The following is a 23,193-nucleotide window of genomic DNA, read 5'->3' as shown; positions in this document are numbered from 1 at the left end:
TTGCAGCACGTGGGCTTCTCTCTAGTTGTGGCACACGGGCTCCAGAGTGTGTGGGCTCAGTAGTTGCAGTGCACAGGCTCTATTGTTGTGGGGTGCAGGCTCCGAGCGTGGGGCTCAGTAGTTGCAGCATGTGGGCTCTCTAGTTGAGGTACACAAGCTCAGTAGTAGTGGTGTATGGGCTTAGTTGCCCCACAGCATGTGGGATCTTAGTTCCCTGACCAGGGATCGAACCCACGTACCCTGCATTGGAAGGCGGATTCTTAACCAATGGACCACCAGGGAAGTCCCTCTATCATTCCTTCTTCATGCATAAGCTGGAAAAACTTCCCCTCATTAACTCTTAGGTTACCCTGTGGAATAGTTTGTTCAGAAAAGGCAGGATAAACGATGAGTCTTTGCTTTTATCTACCTGTTTTCAGCATAAGTTCTCTAGCATCTGCCAAAGATGACAAATGAAGTCCTGTAACAAATCAGTGTAAATTTAAAGATTTAACTGTATTTGATGTTTTATCCATTGTCATTTTGTTCTTATTTGATGCTCATATTATCCTATCTTTGTGTCATGGGAACCTCTTCAGGTTTTCTCCTAATTCCTTTTGACATGATCCTAGCAGTCTTTTATAGTGTCCTTGATTTCTGGTAGAAGATTTTCTAGTCTTGTTACATGTTTAGCTCCAGACCAGGAATTAGCAATTTCTTCAAGGAACGCTGTTTCTCTTTAGACAAAAATAGTAGAGATCATAAAATGCATGGTAGGGCTGCTCTTTACTCCAGAGGTTAGTCATATTTCCAGTTTAAACTTAGGACTATAATACTTTTACTCAACCTAATGTATATTCTTTTTTTGTTTGTTTGTTTTTTGTTTGTTTGTTTGTTTGTTTTGTGGTACGCGGGCCTCTCACTGTTGTGGCCTCTCCCGTTGCGGAGCACAGGCTCTGGACGCGCAGGCTCAGCGGCCATGGCTCACGGGCCTAGCCGCTCCACGGCGTGTGGGATCTTCCCGGACCGGGTTACGAACCCGTGTCCCCTGCATCGGCAGGCGGACTCTCAACCACTGCGCCACCAGGGAAGCCCATGTATATCCTTTAATGCCAGAAATCCCAGTATTCAATAACACAGTTACTCATTTTCTTTATCCCATAATGCCCACATAACAGTCTCAGAATCGTAGACTAGCAGTATTATTTCTGAAAACTATTTCTTCAGTGCTTGTTATCTTTAGAGTATACCCTGCTAGGATATCCAATTAAAGTCATTTGAAATAGTTCTTTGTGTGATTCTCCTCCCAATTAAATATACAGTTAGTTTGCTTTATGTTTTGGGGATTTCTTTTTCAAATTTAATTTTATAATTATGTAAAATATTTACATGGTTCCAAAGTCAACCAAATAAGGTATATTCAGAGAAGCCTGGCTTGTACCCTTGTAGCTTCCACCTGGTTCCCTCCGCTGTTGTAGTGATTTTCATCCTTGGGAGCTTTTAAAAAATACTGATGCTCAGACTCCACATCACATTGTAAAGCAACCATACTCCAAAAAAATTAATAATAAATTTTAAAAATAAAAAAAATTCAAAAAGAAAGAATAGCAGCATTCTTTCCCTCTTCTGACCCATAGAGAAAGCAGAATGAATTTGTGTGTGAAATCATGGTGGATTTTTTTTTTTTGTCTTCTCTGTTTTCCTTCCCTTCCGTTCTCTGTTTTTTTTCTTAATTGTGAGCCAATGAGTCCCATAGTTTATTGATTGGGTCTCAGAACCCTAAATGGGGTACTCGGTGCTTTTCTTGGACTTTTCTTGCATCATTGAGTGTTCCTCCTTTGACACCCTGCTTCTCCCTCATCTATGTTTCCAGGCACCCTGGGACATTTACACTCTCCAAAAACTTTCTTGCCTTTGGGGCTTTCGTCAAGTTATTTCATCTGCCCAGAGATGCACTTTCACCCCCGCCTATGGGGGCTCAGCATAATTGCCACCATTGGTGGCAGCCCTTCCTGGCAATCCCTTTGTTTGATTAACCACTCTAATGGGCCTGCCCTAACAGCTGCTTTGTAGTCCACTTTTGAGATTTACTGTTCTGTGCTATGTTTTACTATGCTGAGGTCCTCCAAACACAAGGCCCTCATTAATGCCCTGCTTCTGTTATTTGCCTCTGTACACAGCTGGTGTTGCTAACATCCTACCAGCCCAGCTTTAAGTTGAGTGTGCCTATTTGTCACAGCAGTTGTAGAATCTTGAGTCCTGAGCTTTGCCCTGCCCTAGCTGTGCTTGGATTATGTTCTCCGGGTTTGGTTTGGTTTGGGTTTAATATTTATTTATTTGGTTGTGCCAGGTCTTAGTTGTGGCAGGTGGGCTCCTTAGTTGTGGCTTGTCGGCTCCTTAGTTGCAGCTCGAGGACTCCTTAGTTGCGGCATGTGGGCTCCTTAGTTGTGGCTTGCCGGATCCTTAGTTGTGGCATATGAACTCTTAGTTGTGGCATGCATGTGGGATCTAGTTCCCTGACGAGGGATCGAACCCGGGCCCCCTGCATTGGGAGGGTGGAGTCTTAACCACTGCGCCACTAGGGAAGTCCCTGTTCTCCAGGTTTTTATGCCGTATTCTACCATGTTCATAGTGAAGATTCTATTGTCCATCATGTTCAGTTTAAAATAGGAGAGACTTTGGGAAATGTTTTCAAATTCTCCAGCATGTTCTTAATATTCACCACATAAAATATTCTACCTGCTCAAAGAACCATGTTTTAATTTCAGGGTATGTCAGCATTTATGAATTCATTTAATCAGGAATAATGACTTTTAGTTTCCACTGAGATTTCATTTGTTAATATTTTTGAGGCACATGTTTTCAGATCAGGTAACCTAAATTATAAGTCTTCCTATTCCCTATGTATTTGTTTATAATAGAAAAGGAGAGCATTTTAGGCATTGTTTTTCTGCTGGAAGATTTTCTCATACTTACACTGGTTGAATACTTTGACCCACATAAACTCTGATGTGCTCTGTTTTGGGCTATTTAAGCAGTGGTGAAATTACAATAGATGGTCTCTGTCTGCTGTAGTCATTAATTACATTCTCTGTGCCTTGGCATTGTATCTTGCTCCAACTGCAGCTGACCTCTGGCCCTGTGAAAGCTTTTAAGATGTGTACTAATTTAAAACGAAATAACACATAGATTTATCAGGCAGCATGTTTGTGTTTTTAATTACATTTTACACTGCAAGTCACTTTTTTTTTAAGTACTTTTGAACTCTTTCACAGAGGGAGTGCTTTAGGAATTTAAAAAATCATTTTGTCTTTTTTGCATGATATATGAAAGCATTGATTTTTTTTTTTTCTTTTTTTGCGGTACGCGGGCCTCTCACCACTGCGGCCTCTCCCGTCGCAGAGCACAGGCTCCGGACGCACGGGCCCAGCGGCCACGGCCCATGAGACCAGCCGCTCCGCGGTATGCGGGATCCTCCCGGACCAGGGCACAAACCCGCGCCCCCTGCATCGGCAGGCAGACTCCTAACCACCGCGCCACCAGGGAAGCCCGAAAGTATTGATTTTAAGTTTGCATTTTAAAATTTTGATTCCTTCTTTTATGTCTTGTTTTAAACATACTCTTCTTTTTTTTATGATAGTTCTATAATCTTGATATCTCACCCTTTGAAGTATCCCCTGATAGCACCCATACTAAATTGTTTCACTGTGTACTTTATAATTTTAGGTTGTATACTAATGTTTAATGGGGTTTTAATTATGGAAATTCCATGAGGCCTGGGTTGAGGGTTTATGCTGGTGTACATTTCATCTGTCTACCTGAGTGACAAGCACATGTGTTTCAGATGATCAAAGGAAACTCTCCCACATCTCTCAAGCTAGAAAGCAAGCTCCATGAAATCAGGGATCTTTGTTTTGTTTACTAATGTCTCCCAAATTGTCTACTGTAGTGCATGGCACATACTAGGTACTCTACCTATATTTGTTGAACTGAATCACTTCCTTTCCTGGTGGATGGATTAATTTTGACTAATCCACTTTTTATTGAAGAAGTAGTGACAGACTATTGTAGGTACTTTCAGGAATGCTGGGGTTTTCTTTTGACTATTTGCCTATTTGTTCCAATAACATGACTTTAACCCTGTGCTGTGCAAAAAGATAATCCTAATCCTGTTAAGATGAATGAGCATTTGCCTCCTTCCTGGGTCTATGTTTTTTTCAGAGACCTCGCATTAGAGTTTGGCTCTCTGAGCCATCTTCAATTTGTTTTTCACTAATCCTCAAATTTCTGTTTTTTGGAGGGTTATAAGGCATATTTTATATATTTAAAAAATAAAATTAATCAGATTAATGTTTGAAGGTGAAAAAAACCACCTTGTTTTTTTTTTTTATAAATTTATTTTTGGCTGCATTGGGTCTTCGTTGCTGTTTGCGGGCTTTCTCTAGTTGCGGCAAGCGGGGGCTGCCCATCATTGCTGTGTGCGGGCTTCTCATTGTGGTGGATTCTCTTGTTGCGGAGCATGGGCTCTAGGCCCATGGGCTTCAGTAGTTGTGGCACGCAGGCTTAGTAGTTGTGGCTCATGGGCTGCATGGGCTTAGTTGCTCTGCGGCATGTGGGATCTTCCCTGACCAGGGCTCGAACCCGTGTCCCCTGCATTGGCAGACAGATTCTTAACTGCTGTACCACCAGGGAAGTCCCTCCACCTTGTTTAAATGATATATAGTTCAGTGGTAAGAATTTAGATAACCATCAAACATAAGGAATGTTAGGTGAAAAGTAGGAAAAATTAGCAAACAACTTTTTTTTTTTGTTTTAACCTAAAAACATGATCAATTTTTCTGATTAATACAGTGACTGTGGGTGGAGAAAATCCACCTGTATTGAGGGAGAGTATAACTTCATGGTTAATTTTTTATTTTAGTGTAATACTCATTATTTTATTTTATTTTTTAAAAAATGTTTATTTTTTAATTTATTTGGTTGCATCAGGTCTTAGTTGCGGCAGGCGGGCTCCTTAGTTGCAGTTCACCAGCTCCTTAGTTGTGGCATGTGGGCTCCTTAGTTGTGGCATGTGGGCATGCGAACTCCTAGTTGTGGCATGCATGTGGGATCTAGTTCCCTGACCAGGGATCAAACCTGGGCCCCCTGCATTGGGAGCGAGGAGTCTTATCCACTGCGCCACCAAGGAAGTCCCTCATTAAGTTATTTTAAAATGAAATGTAAATGCAGGTCTAGCAGGTCTTGGGATTATCTTTAAAAGAAGAAAATTTAACTATTTGATATCATAAAATTACCAGTAAATTTAGTAGACTTCTTATTCATTTGGTGTGATACAAATTAGGTGGAACTTGGATGTCAACAGAAATAAAATTGCCACCCACGTTGAAGTTATAAAGAGCTTGTTTTCAAAGACATATATTATTCTTTATATTGTCTTTATGTGATCTTGTTGAACCACTGTCTCTGGCTGATTATGGACGAATATGAATTGATCCACCACTTGGTATTGAGGTTCCTAGTTCTGTTGTCAAAGATCTTTGCAAAAAGGGAGGATAAAGATGGAGTCATGTGATACAATGATGACTAAACATTGCTTCTTTGTTTTGCAGTTCCAGTTCCTAACAGATTTGATCGGCGGCGAGTATCAGGTATGTGTTCTTTTTCATAGCATACTACTGAAATGCTATTTTAAGATGGGATTATCGTAAATAAAAATAAAGTGATCTTTTTAATAAAAGGTAAGTTGATAGCATTATAGAACATTATAAAAATTACCTGTGGTTCCTTCATTCTGTTTCATTTTAAGTTCGGAGTGTATATGTACTTATTTTTATATTATTATAATCAGTTTGTCTCATTTATGTCATTAATATTTTTCCATGTTCATAATTATGGCTTCTAAAAAAAACTTTTCATATTACTTCTTCTGGCATTCTATATTATGCTTGTCATTAGCTTCTTGCTTACATTGTTGAGCCACTTAAATTACTTCCTCAGTAATAGTGCTGGAAGTAGCATTCTCTGGTCAGAGACTGAGCGTTGCCTTGGCTTTTTCTGTGTATTGCTTACTAGAGATAGTCTACAAAATAGGCTACAGGGAGAAAGACACCCTGCAAAGACCTCTTTTCCACCACCATCTCACTAACATAGGCAGTGCCTACTCCTTTCATTTATTTTTTTAATATATTTTTATATTGTTGACTTACAAACATACTCCTTTAATTTAGATGTAAGATATATCTCAAATTGTTTTATTTGGGATTCGTTTGATTATTAACCAAAAATGAACGTTTTCCAAATATGGGAAATCTATTTTATTTTCTTGTATGGGACTAGTTTGATGATATTTTTCCCTTTTATCTGTTGTGCTCGAGATTATTTTTTATAAGTGTGAATAAATTTCTATCATGATTTTTAATTTATTTATTGATTGATTGATTGACTTTTGGCTATCTTGGGTCTTCGTTGCTGTGTGCGGGCTTTCTCTAGTTGAGGAGAGCGGGGGCTACTCTTCATTGCGGTGTGCAGGCTTCTCATTGCGGTGGCTTCTCTTGTTGCGGAGCACGGGCTCTAGGTGCGCAGGCGTCAGTAGTTGTGGCACGAAGGCTAAGTAGTTGTGGCTCGTGGGCTCTAGAGCTTAGGCTCAGTAGTTGCGGCACGTGGGCTTAGTTGCTCCACGGTGTGTGGGATCTTCCCGGACCAGGGCTCAACCCCATGTCCCCTGCATTGGCAGGCAGATTCTTAACCACTGCGCCACCAGGGAAGCCCCTATCATGATTTTTAACCTTTTGAAATTTTTAATGCAAAATTTTCCAGGTTGATGTGCTACTTATTTTAATTTTGCTGTTTTTTATTGACTCAAAAATTTTGATCTGTGACTGGTACCTTGAACACTACCTGGCACAGAGCAGGTACTCAGTAAATATTTATTGACTATGTACATCTCTTTTTTTTTCATGATTATTCCTAAGCTGAGAAGGTCCCCATTTTTTCATAGAGCTGATAAATATGTTTTCTGAAAGTTTTTCTTATAATAAGATGCTTGACTTTTAGATACATGTGGAGTTTGTTTGATTGTACAGTTGGGATGTTTATGTGTTTCAAAATTGCTATGCGAGCTGTATGTGTCACATCATTCTTTCATATCCCCTTGTTCTGGGAAGGTTTCTTGACTTTAAATTGTCATATGACCTAACATCTGATAAGGCTTAGAATCTCTTTCCTATCCCTCAATCATTTTCTTTGAGAAAATCTGCTCATTTATGTTTTGAGAAAGTTTTTGGTAAGGTTGTACACCAAAGTCTGTTGAAAGGAGTTTGAAGAATGTGTTGTTACTTATAGAAGGTCATTTACAGAGGCAGGACTTCCCTGGTGGTCCAGTGGTTAGGACTCTGCACTTCCATTGCAGGGGGCACGGGTTCGATCCCTAGTTGGGGGGGGGGGTCCCAACATGCCGTGAGGTGCAGCCAAAAAAGAAAAAAAAAAAGTCTTACAGAGAGGAAATAGAATAGAAATTGAGGCTAGTATGAGACCCATGAGCTACTATCTCCCATTTCTGTTCATCCCTGCACCCCTTTTTACCAAAGATTAGTAATAGCTCTTGACATCTGTGGGACAGGCCTGGGGAATGGAGAGTGCAGTGACATCTCCTCCAGAGGTCACAGACGGTCACAGATGAATTGCTGCGTAGCCTCTCCGTCAATGTGGTTCAGTCCTTGAACTCTACGGAGGACTCAGACGAGTACTGGGTATTATCCCTACCCTTAGCTTTTACAATCTTACTGAAGAGTTAAAACTTTTTAATATCATTCAAATGTTAAGTGAAAAAAAGGGATTCTTAATAGAGTCCATAATGATTATTCAGGAGAGCAAATAGCTTGTTAGCAATAGCTAACATTTTTTGAGTGCAGGCTGTGTGCTAGGTGCACATTTTTAAGGTCTTTCTAAATGCCTGCCTTGTATTGTTGAATATAATCCTCAGACTAACACTGAGATACATGCTATGATTATCCCATTGTATGGATAGGGAAACTTGGGGGCAAAGCAGAGGTTAAGTAACTTGCAACAGTTGAGGTGATAAAGTGCCCACAGATAGCATGGTTCCTAAGTACTACCCTTTAGCATCCCTATGTACCCTTTCTTATACCCTCTGGAACTCTTGGTCAGTCTTCAGCTAAATCCGTAGACTCAGAGAACAGAGCCTGTTCTCTGAGTGCAGTCTTCATCTTCCTGATCTAGCTGAAACTTGGCCTGCCCTGCAGGCTTTTCAAATGGCTCATTTCTCGTTCACTTTCCTTGTAACACTGACAGGAGGTGGGTGAATATCTCTACTGTTCCTCATTGCTGCTTCCAGGCCATTCTCTCTCCCTCCTCCCTAAAACCCTCCGACTTCAAACCTCACATTATATTCTACCAGCCACTGCCCCTCCTTGTTTTTGTCCTCTAATAACCCCCAGGTTGTTCCTTCTTATTTCCACATAGATAATCCTTGCAGTCTGGTCCTTCCATTCCTTGACCTCCTCTTCTCCAAGGTTCTTGTCTTCCACCCTACTTCAGCCACTCATTTCCATGGTTGTATTGTGGTAGGACCAGCATTACAACTCTTCATATTCTCAATCAGTGATCCCAGTCTCCCACTGCTGCCTGCTGTCTTCTAACAGCTCCTTTGCTGTCCCACTCCAGCTCTCAGAACTCATTGATCCTGTCTCCTTTTCACTTTCTCGCTTCCTCTTTACTAACCTTAAATTTCTTGATCAGTGATTATAACCATTCCCTGGCACCTTCCCTCAATTCACTTTTCCCTTTTTATTTTCTTGGCTAAACCACACTGTGGTTTAACCCAATTCTCCACTTATTGTGTCTGCACCACAGCTGTACTTGGTTGAGGGAAAATACGCAGCCCTGTTGACTGATCTTATTTCAGTTCATGATCATTAACTTCTAGTAGGCTCTTGATGGCAGCAATCATACTGTGTTTCTATACTTGTTTCACGCCCCTGTTCTCCTAGGTAATAAGTCTTTCGTTTCTTCTCTCTCTCCAAACCTCCAACACCTCCTCCCCCATCCTCATTCCTGTCAGATAATCTTCCTCTCAATTTAACTAAGGAAACAGAAGTAACAGAAGAGAATTTCCTTAGGCTCCCACCCCATCTATCCTTCTTAATCTGCCTGTGAGTCCAGTTGTGCACCTGTACACTAGATCTCAACCCTTCATCCTTCCAGCAGTTACCTGTTCTTTATCCTGCATAATCTTTATTCTTCAACTGGATTATTTTTCTCAGCAAAGAAACATATCGTTGGCTCTCCATTCTTAAAAATAAAACTTTAAAAAAATCACTCTTCCCTCTCTAGCTACCACCCTTTCTCTCTCCATATCTTTATAGCAAAACCCCTTGAAAGAATTGTCCATATTTCTAGTTTCTCTTCTCTCTTGAGCCCATTCCAGTCAGACTTTTGCTCCCATATCTCACCAAAGCTACTTTGTGTATTGCTCACTCACATTCTTCAGAAGGAAGGAACAAAGGAAGGATTGAGGAATCAGGAAGAGAAATTACTGGAGGCAGAAATAAAATAAAGAAACACTTCTTGGAGGGAGGCAGAAATTGCACTGGAAGTTGAAAAACATGGTTACTATTTGGCCAGTACCAAGAAGGATGCGTTCTAGGTGGAAGAATGTCTCAAGAACTTGAAGGGGGATAAACTGGAACTGGCTGCTCTGGCTGTAGGAGAGGAGATAAAATAAAATTGGAAAGATAGTTGGGGAATGGGCTCCTGATGTGATCCAAGGATTTCAGCTAAAACTAGTTGTGTGAGGACATGTGCTGTGTCAAACACTGCAGAAGAGACTTCAACAATTCAGGGTGTCTGACTGAATAATAATCTGGAAAGTAAAGCAGCATAGGAGAGCTAACAGTTGTTGAGTGTCTCCTGTGAGCCCGGCCCTAAGTTTAAATGTCACCTCCTATTATTAACCCTTTAACATGGTTCTACTATTGTTATCCCCTCTTAGCGTTGAAGAGACCAAGGACTGGGGACATAGAGAAATAGTGACTGAGCAACAGATGGACGTAAGCTCAGACTCCAGTGAGTGTAGCTTCATAGATGAGCTTTTCCCCTCCTTGATGCTGCCTCTCCCTTGCAAATCACTGGAATTGAAAATCTGTACCTTCCAAATCCTTCTAGCAGAACAGTCCCTCTACATCAAGTGATAAATGCATCAAATGAAGGCAGTCCATAAATTCCTTAAATGCAGTTTTCTTTAAATAGTTCTAAATTAGTGTTAACTGTCTTTCAGTTTAAAACGTTAGTGTGATTCTGTTCATTTAAAAACTTCATCCAGGGACTTCACTAGTGGTCCAGTGGTTAAGAATCCTCCTTCCAATGCAGGGGATGCGGGTTCGATCCCTGGTTGGGGAACTAAGATCCCACATGCCACAGGGCAACTAAGCCCACGCACTGTAGAGCCCACGTGCCAAAACTACTGAGCCCGGCGTGCTGTGCAGCTCGCACCACAACTGGAGAGAAGCTTGCGTGGCACAATGAAAGATCCCACGTGCTGCAACTAAGATCCAATGCAGCCGAATAAATAAATAAATATTTAAAAAAAAAACTTCTTCCAAAAAAGAAAAACCCTTTTGTTTCATAAATTTCTGTTGTTTAAGCCACCCAGTCTGTAGTATTTTGTTATGGCAGCCCTAGCTGACTAATATACCCAGGCTATATCAACTCTTCATGGGCACTGGCAGGACAGCACAGGGCCTCATGCCTGTGACCAGGATCTGGGCTCATTTCTTTGTAGAAATGAGGGGATTTTCTCTCACAAACACATTTTAGTGATTCACGTTTCTGGATGGAAGAAGCACCAGTTAAAATTTAGAAGAGGAAATTCTGCTGGATAATCTGTTGTTACTTTGTACTGTTTCCGATTACTAACTAGTGACATCTGCTGGAGAACTGTGGCAAAATTAATTCCCTCAAATGAAGGGCTGTGCTGCTCTTTTAGTCTTCATCTTCAATAGGTCTTGACCATCTCATGACCTAAAAAGTGTAGGTCTTTTTTTAAAAATTTGTTTGTTTATTGATTGATTGATTTTTGGCTGGGTTGAGGCTTTGCTGTGCGTGGGCTTTCTCTAGTTGTGGCGAGCGGGGTCTATTCTTTGTTGCCATGCGCGGGCTTATTGTGGTGACTTCTCTTGGTTGCAGAACACAGGCTCTAGGCGCGTGGGCTTCAGTAGTTGCGGCACACAGGCTCAGTAGTTGTGGTGCACGGGCTTAGTTGCTCCGTGGCATGTGAGATCTTCCTGGACCAGGGCTCGAACCCATGCCCGCTGCATTGGCAGGTGGATTCTTAAGCGCTGCGCCACCAGGGAAGTCCGACATTCAGTGTAGGTCTTGAGGCTGCATAGGGGATGACACAGACTCTGGGACTCCCCGCACTGAGACAGGTTTCCTGATGTGTAGAACCATAAGGGGCAACAATCACATAGACACTTAAAAATGGATTTTTTATATAGAAAATGAGAAAAGTAATTCGGGATCGGTACCAGAAAGTAGAGAGGTTGAGGGTAAACAAAGGAAGAGGGAAAAGGGAGCTGAGTCTGATGTTCAAAAGAAAAGGGAAAAAATGAAAACCAGTTTAAAAAAATAAAGATATAATGTTTTTCACAAATAGAAACATTAAAAATTTTAATGCAAATAACTACTTTTGTTTAAATCATAGTGCTGTACCTTAAGACTTAAAAACTATAACATTTGTTGCCTCAGTTACATTGTCTAAAAATATAAAAATGAGCTAAGTTGCTAAAATACTTTCCTCCAAACTCAGAGGAAAAGCAAGCCTGGAAATAGGCTAGCTCAAGACTAAGTGTCATTATCAGTAAGATCCTGTCAGTCTCATCACTAAAGGCTTATTATTTTCAACTTCTTAAATGAATATTTTCATACATATGCAAAAGTAGAGACAGTTAGTATAATAATACTCATATATCCATCTGTCTCCAAAATGAGTTTTTTTTAAATGCGTATTTCTAAGAAGACATTTTGAAATCCTGGACCAAGGAATAGCAGAGTAGGCTGAATAAAGGTCAAATATGAGAATATTTCTGAGGTAGAATCTGATGTATTCATTGGGTAAGAGGTGAAAGAAGGAAGCCATGGTGAGTTCCAAATTTCTGGTTTAGAAAGCTGGGTTGATAATGACAACATTAATCAAGAGTGCAAAGAACCAAGAGGTTTGCAGTTTAAAATACTATCTGGTTAGCTGCCCTCTGGCTGCTTCCTCAGCCCCAACCCAAATACCTATGAAGATGTGAAAAGAGGCAGCAATAACATCTAGGAACTCAGGAAGGTGTCTGCCTTAATCTTTAGGACAGATCTGAGATAAACTTGTTTCCTTGTGGAAACAGGAATGGCTTGGAGAAAGATAGAAAGAAAGTCATTATCTACATCCCATTATCACTTCCCTGGCTCAGCTACAAAAGCCTGCACCACCAGGGGCTGGGCAGCACTCTCTGCAGAACATTACCTGATACTGTTTTAGGGACTAGAATGGTGCCTATGCTCTTACTCCCTTCTCCCTGATTTTTCTCCATCTATTTAAGGATACTGGGTCCCTGTTAGACATGCAGAGTGTTGATGGCATTACGGTACAGAAGGCGTGGTCCACACAAGTAGGCTGGGCAGGGAAGGGAGTCCTGTGTACAGGTCATGCTAGGAGTCACCATTTCTCAGGTATTCCATTAGGTCAGAGAATCAATGAGGAAGGGGAAGCTGGGATGCAAGCTAGACCAGGGCTGCAATGAGTAAATGTCTGTAAGAAATCAGGAGTTAAATTGAGAGTGGTATGTATCATCTTATCCCCTCTTTATAGATATGTAGAGATTTTTAGCCATCATACAAAAGAATTGAGCATAGGGTCAAGAAACTTTTATATTTCTTGCCTGCTAACAAATAAGAAATAAACCCTAACAAATAATACAAGGCTTATGAATGAATTTGGTAGATTAAGGCTGTAAGAGGAATGAAGATTAGAAAGGTCCACTACAAAATGCTCATAGAATGCAAAATATCATTGCCTTTATTTTGTTGCATTCTGGGCAACACCAGTGATCACATCTAGATCATTCCTGGCAAAACAGTTTTGTTAGTGAGTACACTAACTTTTTTATTCACTAGATAATTCATTGTGTCTACCATTGTAACACCTAAGGGTAAGATTTTAAAATCATGACTGTACTGACATCTCCAATTCTAACCCTTCTTCTGTTCCATAATTTTATTCCCCTTTTCTCCAGTGAAAAACATCTGGCTGTATATTTGTTTACTCACAACTGTAGTACACAGAGGAGTTTTGGAATTACTGTACCACTGGAAATAGCAGTTCTTTTTTGTCATTGGAATATATCCCACTGAGGGTGGATGGTTACAGTACTATGTTCAGAAGCTACTTAAAATAATTCTCCTTTCCTTCTCTGTGGTTATGTTATCAACCTGATATGTGGTTAGGTTCATTTGTTTCTCTTTGTATTCAGTTTTAGGGTCCCTCCATCCTTATCAATTTAATTTTTTAAGTATATAAAACATTTTAACATGGCTTAACTGTCAAAACTATATAAAAGAATTTTCTTAGAGAAGTTTCATTCCCTTCCCTATCCCTTCTTTTTTGTTTCTGCCTACCTTCTAGGAAACAGTTTTACTTCTGTCTGGTTTATCCTTCTCTTGTTTCCTTTTGAAAAAATAAATATGTTAAATTTTTTGTATATATATTCATATTTATGTATTTATTCCCTTCCTCCCCACCTTGTTTTTTGGCTGCATTGGGTCTTAGGTGCGGCACACAGGATCTTCCCCGAAGCATGCTGGATCTTTTGTTGAGGCACGTGGGCTCCTCTCTAGATGTGGTGCTTGGGCTCTGGAGTGCACGGGCTCAGTGGTTGCAGCATGCAGGCTTAGTTGCCCCGCTTCATGTGGGATCTTGGTTCCCCAACCAGGGATCGAATCCGCTTCCCCTGCATTGGAAGGTGGATTCTTAACCACTGGACCACCAGGGAAGTCCCCCTTCCCCAATTCTTATCATGGAAGTCCTTCTTTATGGAAGGGACAGCATACTATGTAGTATATTCTTCACCTTGTTTTTTTTTGCCTTTTTTTCCCCTAGAACTCACTATTTATTAGCCTATGGGGATTTTCCTCGTTCTTTCTTATAGCTGTATGATTCAAATGGGTACTTATATCATTTATGATATTCTGCTATTATAAACAATTGTTCAGTTAATATTTTTTAAATCTTTGCTTTACAACAAAGACATGTCCTGTGGCCCGCTGGTGCAAACACAGGTTACCTGCAAAGAAAATCAAGTTGGTTTTAGATTTATATAATACTGTACCTAGAACAGAACCTGGCACATAGTATTTACTTTGTTTAAAATTCTTTTTGGGCTTCCCTAGTGGCGCAGTGGTTGAGGGTCCGCCTGCTGATGTGGGGGACACGGGCTCGTGCCCCGGTCCGGGAGGGCCCCGCGTGCCGCGGAGTGGCTGGGCCCGTGAACCATGGCCGCTGGGCCTGCGCGTCCGGAGCCTGTGATCCGCAACGGGAGAGGCCATGGCGGTGAGAGGCCCGCTTACCACAAAAAAAAAAAAAAATTCTTACTTTTAAGTCATTCATGTACATAATGATGTTGAGATATTTTATTTCAACTTATTCTTTTCATAATTACTCCAATTCCATATCCATATGTTTATATTGCATATACTGTACTTTTTGGTTTTCCATCCCTGCTTCATAGCTCAGCAGAGATATTACTTCCTTGCTTGTCCTTGCTACTACCATAGAATTTAGTAGATAATATTTTTTATCTCTCTCCTGTTTGGACTACCAATCCCTAGAGAGCTGGCTTTTCATCACTAACAGAATGCCTGGCATTACTAGGTACTTAATATATTTGTTAATTGAAGGAAGGGATTACAAAAATCATTATAGCTTTAGAAAACAGTGAATAAAAAAAAATTGTGTCCACTTCCTATTTTCCAGTAAAACACACATCTGTTTTATTTATTTTTCTCTTTATTTTCTCTCCAAATTTAGTCTGTGCTGAGACCTATAACCCTGATGAGGAAGAGGAGGATACTGATCCAAGGGTAAGAACTGCAGCAAAGGTATTAGGTAGAATAATTTTAGTCCCCACTCACTCCCCTCCTCCTCTACATACCAAATCTAATCATGCTGACATTTAAAATAAATACAAATTAAAATCTCAGCAAGATGCCATCTTTTAACTAACAGATTGACAATTATTAAGAAGAATGAAAGCAAGATTGGTTGAGGATATGGTAAGGAGGGATGCCTAGCTGTAGCTGTCAGAGCTTTATACTTCAAGCCAGCTGACTCAGCAGTTACGTGAAGGAGAATTCATCCCTAACAAACAGTTGGGTCCTTTCTAAGGAGATTATTGCAGTATTGTAAAATTGAAAAATGGAAGCAACATAAATGAACCAAAATAGGGGATGCCAAGGGCTAAATTAAGGTACATTCAAGTCAAGAGAATCTGCAGCAATTGGAAATGATGGTACAGGACTGGGCTTAATGACATGGAATGATGTATATTTGAGGTACATTTTATAGAGCATTTTATAAAATAAAAAATAATTTAAGAATATCTATCCGTCTGTCTACCTATTTACTTATTTACTTGTTTGTGCAAAGATTTATACCTGGAAGGATATATCCCAGATATTAACAGTAGTTGTTGTAGGACTATGGTTGATATTTGGGTGCTTTTTTTTTTTTTTAAATTTATTTATTTTTGGCTGTGTTGGGTCATCATTGCTGTGCACAGGCTTTCTCTAGTTGCGGTGAGCGGGGGCTACTCTTTGTTGCGGTGCGTGGGCTTCTCATTGCAGTGGCTTCTCTTGTTGCGGAGCACGGGCTGTAGCCGTGCAGGTTTCAGTAGTTGTGGCTCGTCGGCTCTAGAGCGCAGGCTCAGCAGCTGCAGTGCACAGGCTCAGTTGCTCCGCGGCATATGGGATCTTCCCGGACCAGGGCTCGAACCCGTGTCCCCCGCATTGGCAGGCAGACCCCCAACCACTGCGCCACCAGGGAAGCCCGGGTGCTTTTTTAAAAACTCAGGTTTTTAAATTCTTGTACAGTTAACAAATTACTTTTATAAAAGCAAATTTGAACCATCTTTTTTAAAAGATTGATGTTATAAAAGAAACTTTAATGATCTTTCAAGTGTGCCTTAATATGAGTAGACTATGAAAGATTCTGAAGTATTCTAATAATAAAATGCTACCATTGTGTGAATATAATAGACATGTAGGTTTTTGAATTTTTTATTTTAGATATTGTAAAATTTTGATGAGTTTAAAAAGTTAAAACTTTTTTTACTAACTTTTTAATATCACAAATTTAAATTACTTAACACTTTTGGCATCTGTTATTTCTGGTCAGTTTAAGCAATGTACTTTTTTTAGGGTGAAGACAATACTTAGGAAGGAGCTTGATGGGCCTCTCAATTATAACAGCGATACTAGGCAATAATTATTTTTTTTAGTTCAGTAAACATTTACTAAATATCTGTAGTATTAGTAATAGGAGTAATAGTTTTTGAGCACCTACTAAATGCCAGGTTCTGTTTTAAACACTGCCTGTATTAGCTCATTTAATCCTTATGACAATTCTAATTTTGTAGATATCACTAATACTACTAGTAATACTAAGCTGTTGAGGTTTGAACTCTAGCTTGTATAGCAGTTGTTTAGTTGCCATCTCCACTTACATTTCAATAGACAACTCATACTGAGCTCCTGACTATTTCCGTTTAGACATTCTTTTTCACCCACAGTCTTCTCCAGCTCACTTCTTGGCAGTTCCAAACTTCCTGTTGCTCAGGTCCAAAATTTTAGGGTCACCCTCAGCTCCTCTCATTTTTTCATACCCACATTCAAATTTTCAGCAAATCTGATAGGCTCAGTCTTCAAAACATATTTAAAATTCCAGTACTTCTCAACACCTTCATGGCTACCACCTTGGTCCTAATCACCACCATTTAGCACTAGGATAATCACAGTAGCTTTCTGGCTTTCACTGTTGCCTCCCTCAAGGCTGTTCTTCACTCAGGAGCCAGCATGAGCCTTTAAAAACATTAGATCTCTTTCCTTCCTCTGTCAGAACCCTCAGATTGCCCCTATGTCACTAGAGAAAAGTTCCAGATCTGTGATCTACAATGCCCTCCACCTAACCCCCAAACCTGGTCTCTTCCTGATCTTTTCTCCTCGCTCTGCATCAGTCACATCTGTCTCCTGGTTTTTCTCAAACATGCTATTAACCAACCATAAGACCTTGTTTTCACTTGCTGTTCCTTCTGCTTGAGGTGCTCTTAGAGATGTCAACGTTACTCACTCCCTCAGGTTGTCCTCAGTTCCTTGGGATCTTTACAAATGTCACCTTCTCAGGCCTCATCTGGACGCACACACGCACATGCACACTCATACACGCACCCTTCCCTACCTTATTTTCTCCTTAGCCTTGTCACTCTAAGATACTTTATGTATTTATTGAATGTGAAAGCAGGTGTTTTTGTCTTTTGTTCACTGCTATGTCCCCAGAGCTGAGACGGTGCCTGGCACCTAGTCGATGCTTAATATTTGTTGAATGAACGATATGTGACCTTCTGCTTTTCGGATGGGGACTCTGAGGCTTCCAGTGCATAGCTGACTTGCTGCCAGCCACACAGCCAGTGGGTGGTCCAGGGTGGGTACTCTTCACCCCTATCATATTTCCTGTCCACGATCAGGGTACTGCTTGGTATTTGTATAGAGTTAAAATTATAGTAAACATGCTCTTAATTTTTCCCATTTTTAGGAGAAAGAAATATACCAATTTGTAAGTTAAGTAATATTTTTAAATAGAATAAAAAAATTTTCCTGGTTTTATTTGGATTGGCAGGTGATTCATCCTAAAACTGATCAACAGAGGTGCAGACTTCAGGAAGCTTGCAAAGATATTCTTCTTTTCAAAAATCTTGATCAGGTAACATTGATTTTTAAAATATTTTTGGCTTTTAGCTTTTGTCCTATTCATCATTTAAACAGTTTTTAGCATCTTAGCCACAGTCATATGAGGCATTAAAACCTTAGCTTCTTCTTACTTGCAAATGTTTGCATTGTGTTGAGCACTGTAATCCATAATGAGCTTTTCAGATGACTTTTAGTATTTCTCTGAACTGCTTTGGTACTTCCTCCAAGGCAATACCATTTGAGGACCATGCAGTTGGGTCATATTAAAAGGAAATGCTCAGGTTTGCATGACCCTGGCTTAGTTTGGAGGGTCTTTATTTATGCTGAAGAGTAATTTCTCCAAAGATGCCAGTGTGGCGTCCTCTCTACCGGTAGCGGTTAACCCACTGGAAGTGTGTGACTGCTTCTCACTCCTTTGGTGTAAGGCACCTCTTATTATTTCTCAGTGAAGACCTCAGGCATGGGGCACACACAGAGTGGTGTTTGTCTTTAGGGCCCCAGCACAGGATCTGTGCCTGTGCCTGTGCCTGTCTTCCCTCTCTTGGTGGAGATGGAAAACAGGGCTACCTCCTGAGGACAGAGATGCTTCAGATTTCCTATTCCTTCTGTACTTTGACGGCCACATGCTGAAGCCACATGAATGGCTGAGGTGCTGGGCCTGCTGGGGAATCCCAGAATGTGCAGAGACAGGAAGGATAGGAAATAGAATTCTCCTACTACCCAGCTCCTGCAAATATGTCTTCTGAAGATACCCCCACAGCCTTCTGGGAATCTGGCTGGTCAAACATGAGATTATGTTGTATCAATCAAGGGAATCAACTATCCCTGGTGTCTGTAAACCAGACTGTTTGGTAGCTGTGTGGTTATAGGAATAGCGAGAACTTTAATCAGAATTTTATTAGTCTGAGATTGAATAAAACAAGGACCATGAGTTCAAGGAAAGGCTGGTTGTAAGAAATAATAGTCTGTATCAACTGTTTTCCCTGGAAGACTCATCTGTATCAATGGAAAGCATACTTGCTTCTTTATCTACTGTGAATAAAACCCCTTGTAAATTTTATACTATCATATGTTCTAAAGAAGTTGCTGTGTCAGTCTAGTATTCAGATTTTTCTTAGTGCTGGAGAACATCATTTTACCATTTCAGTCTTGAAAAATGATAACTGAATTTTCAGATTTAATTATATTTTTCTAACATTTTATCATGAAAATATTCAAATACAACAAAGTGGAAAGGATTTTACAGAACATGTATTTATCCACTGCCTTGATTCTAACATTAACATTTTACTGTGCTTGTCACATGATATACCGTCTACCCTCAACCAAGGGGTTGGCAAACTTTTGCTTAAAGAACCAGATACTAAATATTTCTGTCACAACTACTCACCTTCATTATTGTAGCAGGAAAGCAACCATAGACAATGCATAAATGAAAGGGTATGGCTGTGTTCCAATAAAACATTATTTACAAAAACAGTCAACTGTTTGCTGGCCCCTGCATTAACCCATCTTATTTTTGAGGATAATTTCAGAGTAAATTGGAGATCTCAGTATATTTCCCTTAAATACTTCGGCATGCATATCATGATAGTTCAATATTTGTTTATAGCTTTTTAATGTAAAGTTTGCACATAATGAAATGCATGCATGAGTTTTAAGTGTACTTAGGTTTGACAAATGCATACACTTAGGTAATCCAAACCCCTATCAAGATGTAGAATGTTGCCACCACCCCAAAAAGTTTCCTTATGCCCCTTCATGATCAATTCTTGCTCGCCTCCCCCCAGAGACAACTTCTATTTTGATTTGTTCTACCATAAATTAATTTTGCCTTCTAGAATTTCATATAAGTGGAATCATACAATATATACTCTGTTGTGAGAGATTCTTTTCACTCAGCACAATATTTTTGAGACTCTTTCTTATTCAACATTCCATTTCCTTTTTTCACTTTTTATTTTGAACTAGTTTTAGACTCATAAAAGAAGTTGTAAAAATAGTAGAGTTCCCATATACCCCTCATCCAGCTTCCGCCAATATTAGCATATTACATAGCCATAGTACAATTAGGGGAAGGGTAAGCTGTGACAAAGCGAGAGAGTGGCATGGACATATATACACTACCAATTGTAAAATAGATAGCTAGTGGGAGGCAGCCGCATAGCACAGGGAGATCAGCTTGGTGCTTTGTGACCACCTAGAGGGGTGGGATAGGGAGGGTGGGAGGGAGGGAGATGCAAGAGGGAAGAGATAGGAACATATGTATATGTATAACTCATTCACTTTGTTATAAAGCAGAAACTAACACACCATTGTAAAGCAATTATACTCCAATAAAGATGTAAAACAAAACAAAACAAAACCAGGAAAATGACATTGTTACAATACCATTAGTTAAACTAAAAACCTTGTTCAAATTTCATCAGTTTTCTCACTAATTTTTTTTTCCTAGTTAATAATCCAGTCCAGAAACCCACATTGCACTTAGCTGTTATTTCTCCTTAGTCTCCTCCAATTTGCGATAGTTTTCAGTTCTTTCTAGTATTTCATGATCTTGACACTTTGAAGAGTACTGGTTAATTACATTATAGAATATACCTCAATTTGAGTTTGTCTGATATTTCCTCATGATTGAAATGCGGTTATACATCTTTGGCCAGACTACACAGAAATTCTGTTGTGTCCTTCTCAGAGCATCATATCAAGGGATCCATGATGTCAGTGTGTCATTGTTTTGGTGATGTTCGTTCATTCCCTTTTATTGCTGAGAAGTATTCCATTACATGAAAATACCAGTTTGTTTATCCATTTTTCTGACAATGGATACCTGGTCTATTTCTTGCTTTTAGCTCTTATGAATAATGCTCTGGACATTTTATACAAGTCTTTTTGCGAACTTTTTTTTTCATTTCTCTTCAGTAAAATACCTGAGGGCAAAATTGCTGAGTCATAGGATAGGTATATGTTTGATATTGTAAAAATCTACCAGATGGTTTTCAAAGTGGTTATACCATTTTGCATTCCTTCCAACAATATGTGACATTTCCAATTGTTCTGTATCCTTAACCAACATTTGATATTATCTGTCTTTTCAAATTTTAGCCATTCCAGTGAGTGTATTTGTTTCTATTTTTTAAAAATTTACTTCCCGAACCTTTGTTTTTAAATTTTCAAATTTACAGAAAAGTCAAAGAATAGTACCATGAACATTCTTATATTCTTGACCTAGATTGACCAGTTGTTAACATTTTGCCACATTTACACTGTTTCTTGTGTGTATATGTAGGCACATGTATGAGTATGTATGAACTGCTTTTAAGATTTTCCCTGTAAAGTTTTCTAGGGCTTTTTTGTTTTGTTTTCCAGTCCTGAGTCACACGTTGCTTTTGGTTGTCATGGTATGATTCTAGTCCCCTGTAACCCAGATTGCTTCCCCCATGCCTTATTCTATATCATGACACTGATGTTTCTGAAGAGTCCAGGCCAGAAAAAGAAGAGTTACTCAAAACATGAGGCTGCCAATGGACAGCCCACAGGCCAGATACAGCCAGGTATAGATGTGTATGTTTGGTCTGTATTGTATGTGAAAACTTTAATTTGTTACTTGTATTTAAACATGAGATTTCTGGCAACACTGAGCTCACATTCCACATTAACGTGGATGACACATGAGTAGCAAGCCTTCCTTTTTAGTATTTGTCAACTTTTACAGTATTCAGCACACCTGGAACTATGGAACTAAAGAGGTGCTTTTTGGTGATAATGTTATTTTAGATAGAACAGTCACACTGACAGAACACTAAATCACATGGAATTATGCAGCAATAAAATTATTTCCTTGTCAGATCTTCAATCCACATTCCTCCAAAGACAAAGTCTTTCTCTGAGTTGAAACTGGTATTTAGTGCTCCGTAACAGTCACTGATTTCCCTGACAGAGGTATGCCGGCCCTAGACTGAGATCACTGTTTTGTTAGAATTTAATAGCATTGTTTTGTTTTCATTATACTTACTGGTACAGTTAGTTACCTTCTGGTTATGGCAGGTAATATTGGTAAGTAACTAATTGTATATGTTGTGTATAAATGATTGTAGCAGTATTACATGTCTGGTAATAGATCTCGTTTATTGAGTACCTGTTATGTGACATATACTTTCCTTAGATTTTTCTCCTTTAGTCATAAAAGTTGATGAGCTAGAAACTATTTATTAAACCCTTTTTTGCATATGAAGAAACTGAGTCTCAGAGAGGTAAAGTGATGTGCTTGGCTAGTCAGAGTAGTAGTTGTGCTGTTCCATGAGATAACCTGTGAGGCCATCTCAGCCTTTAGCCTTGATAATCCTGTTAATATCAACACCTGGAGGAAGGTGGCATCACATGGCTTTATACCTGACATAGTAGAGCCATCAAGGCAGGTGACAGTCTTGTGGGTGCAGCTGGGAGAATAGGCACCATGATTTAGATACCTGTTTTTGCGTAAATTATAGAATGTATTTTCAAAACAATGCTGCCTCAGAAAACTTGGCAACTGTGCTGTATATGTGGAGATGCAAAGCTGAATGGCCACAGGAAAGCATTTGTTTCAGACAGCCCTTAGGTTTCTGCTTGAACGTGGGGAATAGTCTGATGTGGGGACTTCTACCATCTACCATGTAGTCACCAACTAAGATAAGCAGAGTTTTTTTCCCCCCACAAGTGTAAAAGCCATCTTTTCTCGTTGTGTATTCCCTGCAGGAACAGCTTTCTCAAGTCCTCGATGCCATGTTTGAAAGGACAGTCAAAGTTGATGAGCACGTCATTGACCAAGGAGATGATGGGGACAACTTTTATGTCATTGAACGGTAGGAGATGGAGTTTTGCAGTTGCACGGCTGTACTTAATAAGATCCATAATTCAGGGCAAGTGCTTTACCCTATGCTTTGTTCAGCCCAAACAGGACTTAGGGCCACGTAAACAAGCTTCTCAAAGCTTGCCCCTCTCTGTCCACAGCCTGCCTTTCTCTATCTACTGCTGCCCTGAGTCCTCAGTACAACCCATACTTGGGTTGCCACTATCTACAATTAGGTGAAATGTGCAAGCTATGCTTTATAAACATGTTATTTGCAAGTGTTCAAGTGAATTGATTTTGTAAAGAATAACCGTAACACTTTATTGTCATCTGGATCATTCAATCCTAGCCTAATTTTACACATGAGT

The 23,193-nt window shown here is 39.8% G+C and overlaps 1 protein-coding gene across 3 annotated transcripts in view; it reads left to right on the top strand.

Annotated features, from left to right (window-relative positions):
- The window catches only part of PRKAR2A (protein kinase cAMP-dependent type II regulatory subunit alpha), an 80,740-nt gene that overhangs the window by 32,260 nt on the left and 25,287 nt on the right, over positions 1-23,193 (top strand). The window contains exons 2-6 of one of the 3 annotated variants that reach the window (XM_073787947.1): positions 3,382-3,534; positions 5,589-5,627; positions 15,062-15,114; positions 17,924-18,007; positions 22,732-22,838. In XM_073787947.1, the coding sequence (XP_073644048.1) occupies positions 3,444-3,534; positions 5,589-5,627; positions 15,062-15,114; positions 17,924-18,007; positions 22,732-22,838 (374 nt within the window). In that variant the 5' untranslated portion in view covers positions 3,382-3,443. Of the gene's footprint in view, positions 1-3,381; positions 3,535-5,588; positions 5,628-14,509; positions 14,585-15,061; positions 15,115-17,923; positions 18,008-22,731; positions 22,839-23,193 lie in introns of those variants that run through there. The other 2 variants (XM_019931618.3, XM_073787948.1) reach the window with 2 other exon arrangements.

The sequence above is a fragment of the Tursiops truncatus genome, chromosome 10, assembly GCF_011762595.2.
Source record: "Tursiops truncatus isolate mTurTru1 chromosome 10, mTurTru1.mat.Y, whole genome shotgun sequence".
NCBI lineage: Eukaryota > Metazoa > Chordata > Mammalia > Artiodactyla > Delphinidae > Tursiops > Tursiops truncatus.
This window is presented reverse-complemented; position numbering and strand designations above follow the sequence as displayed.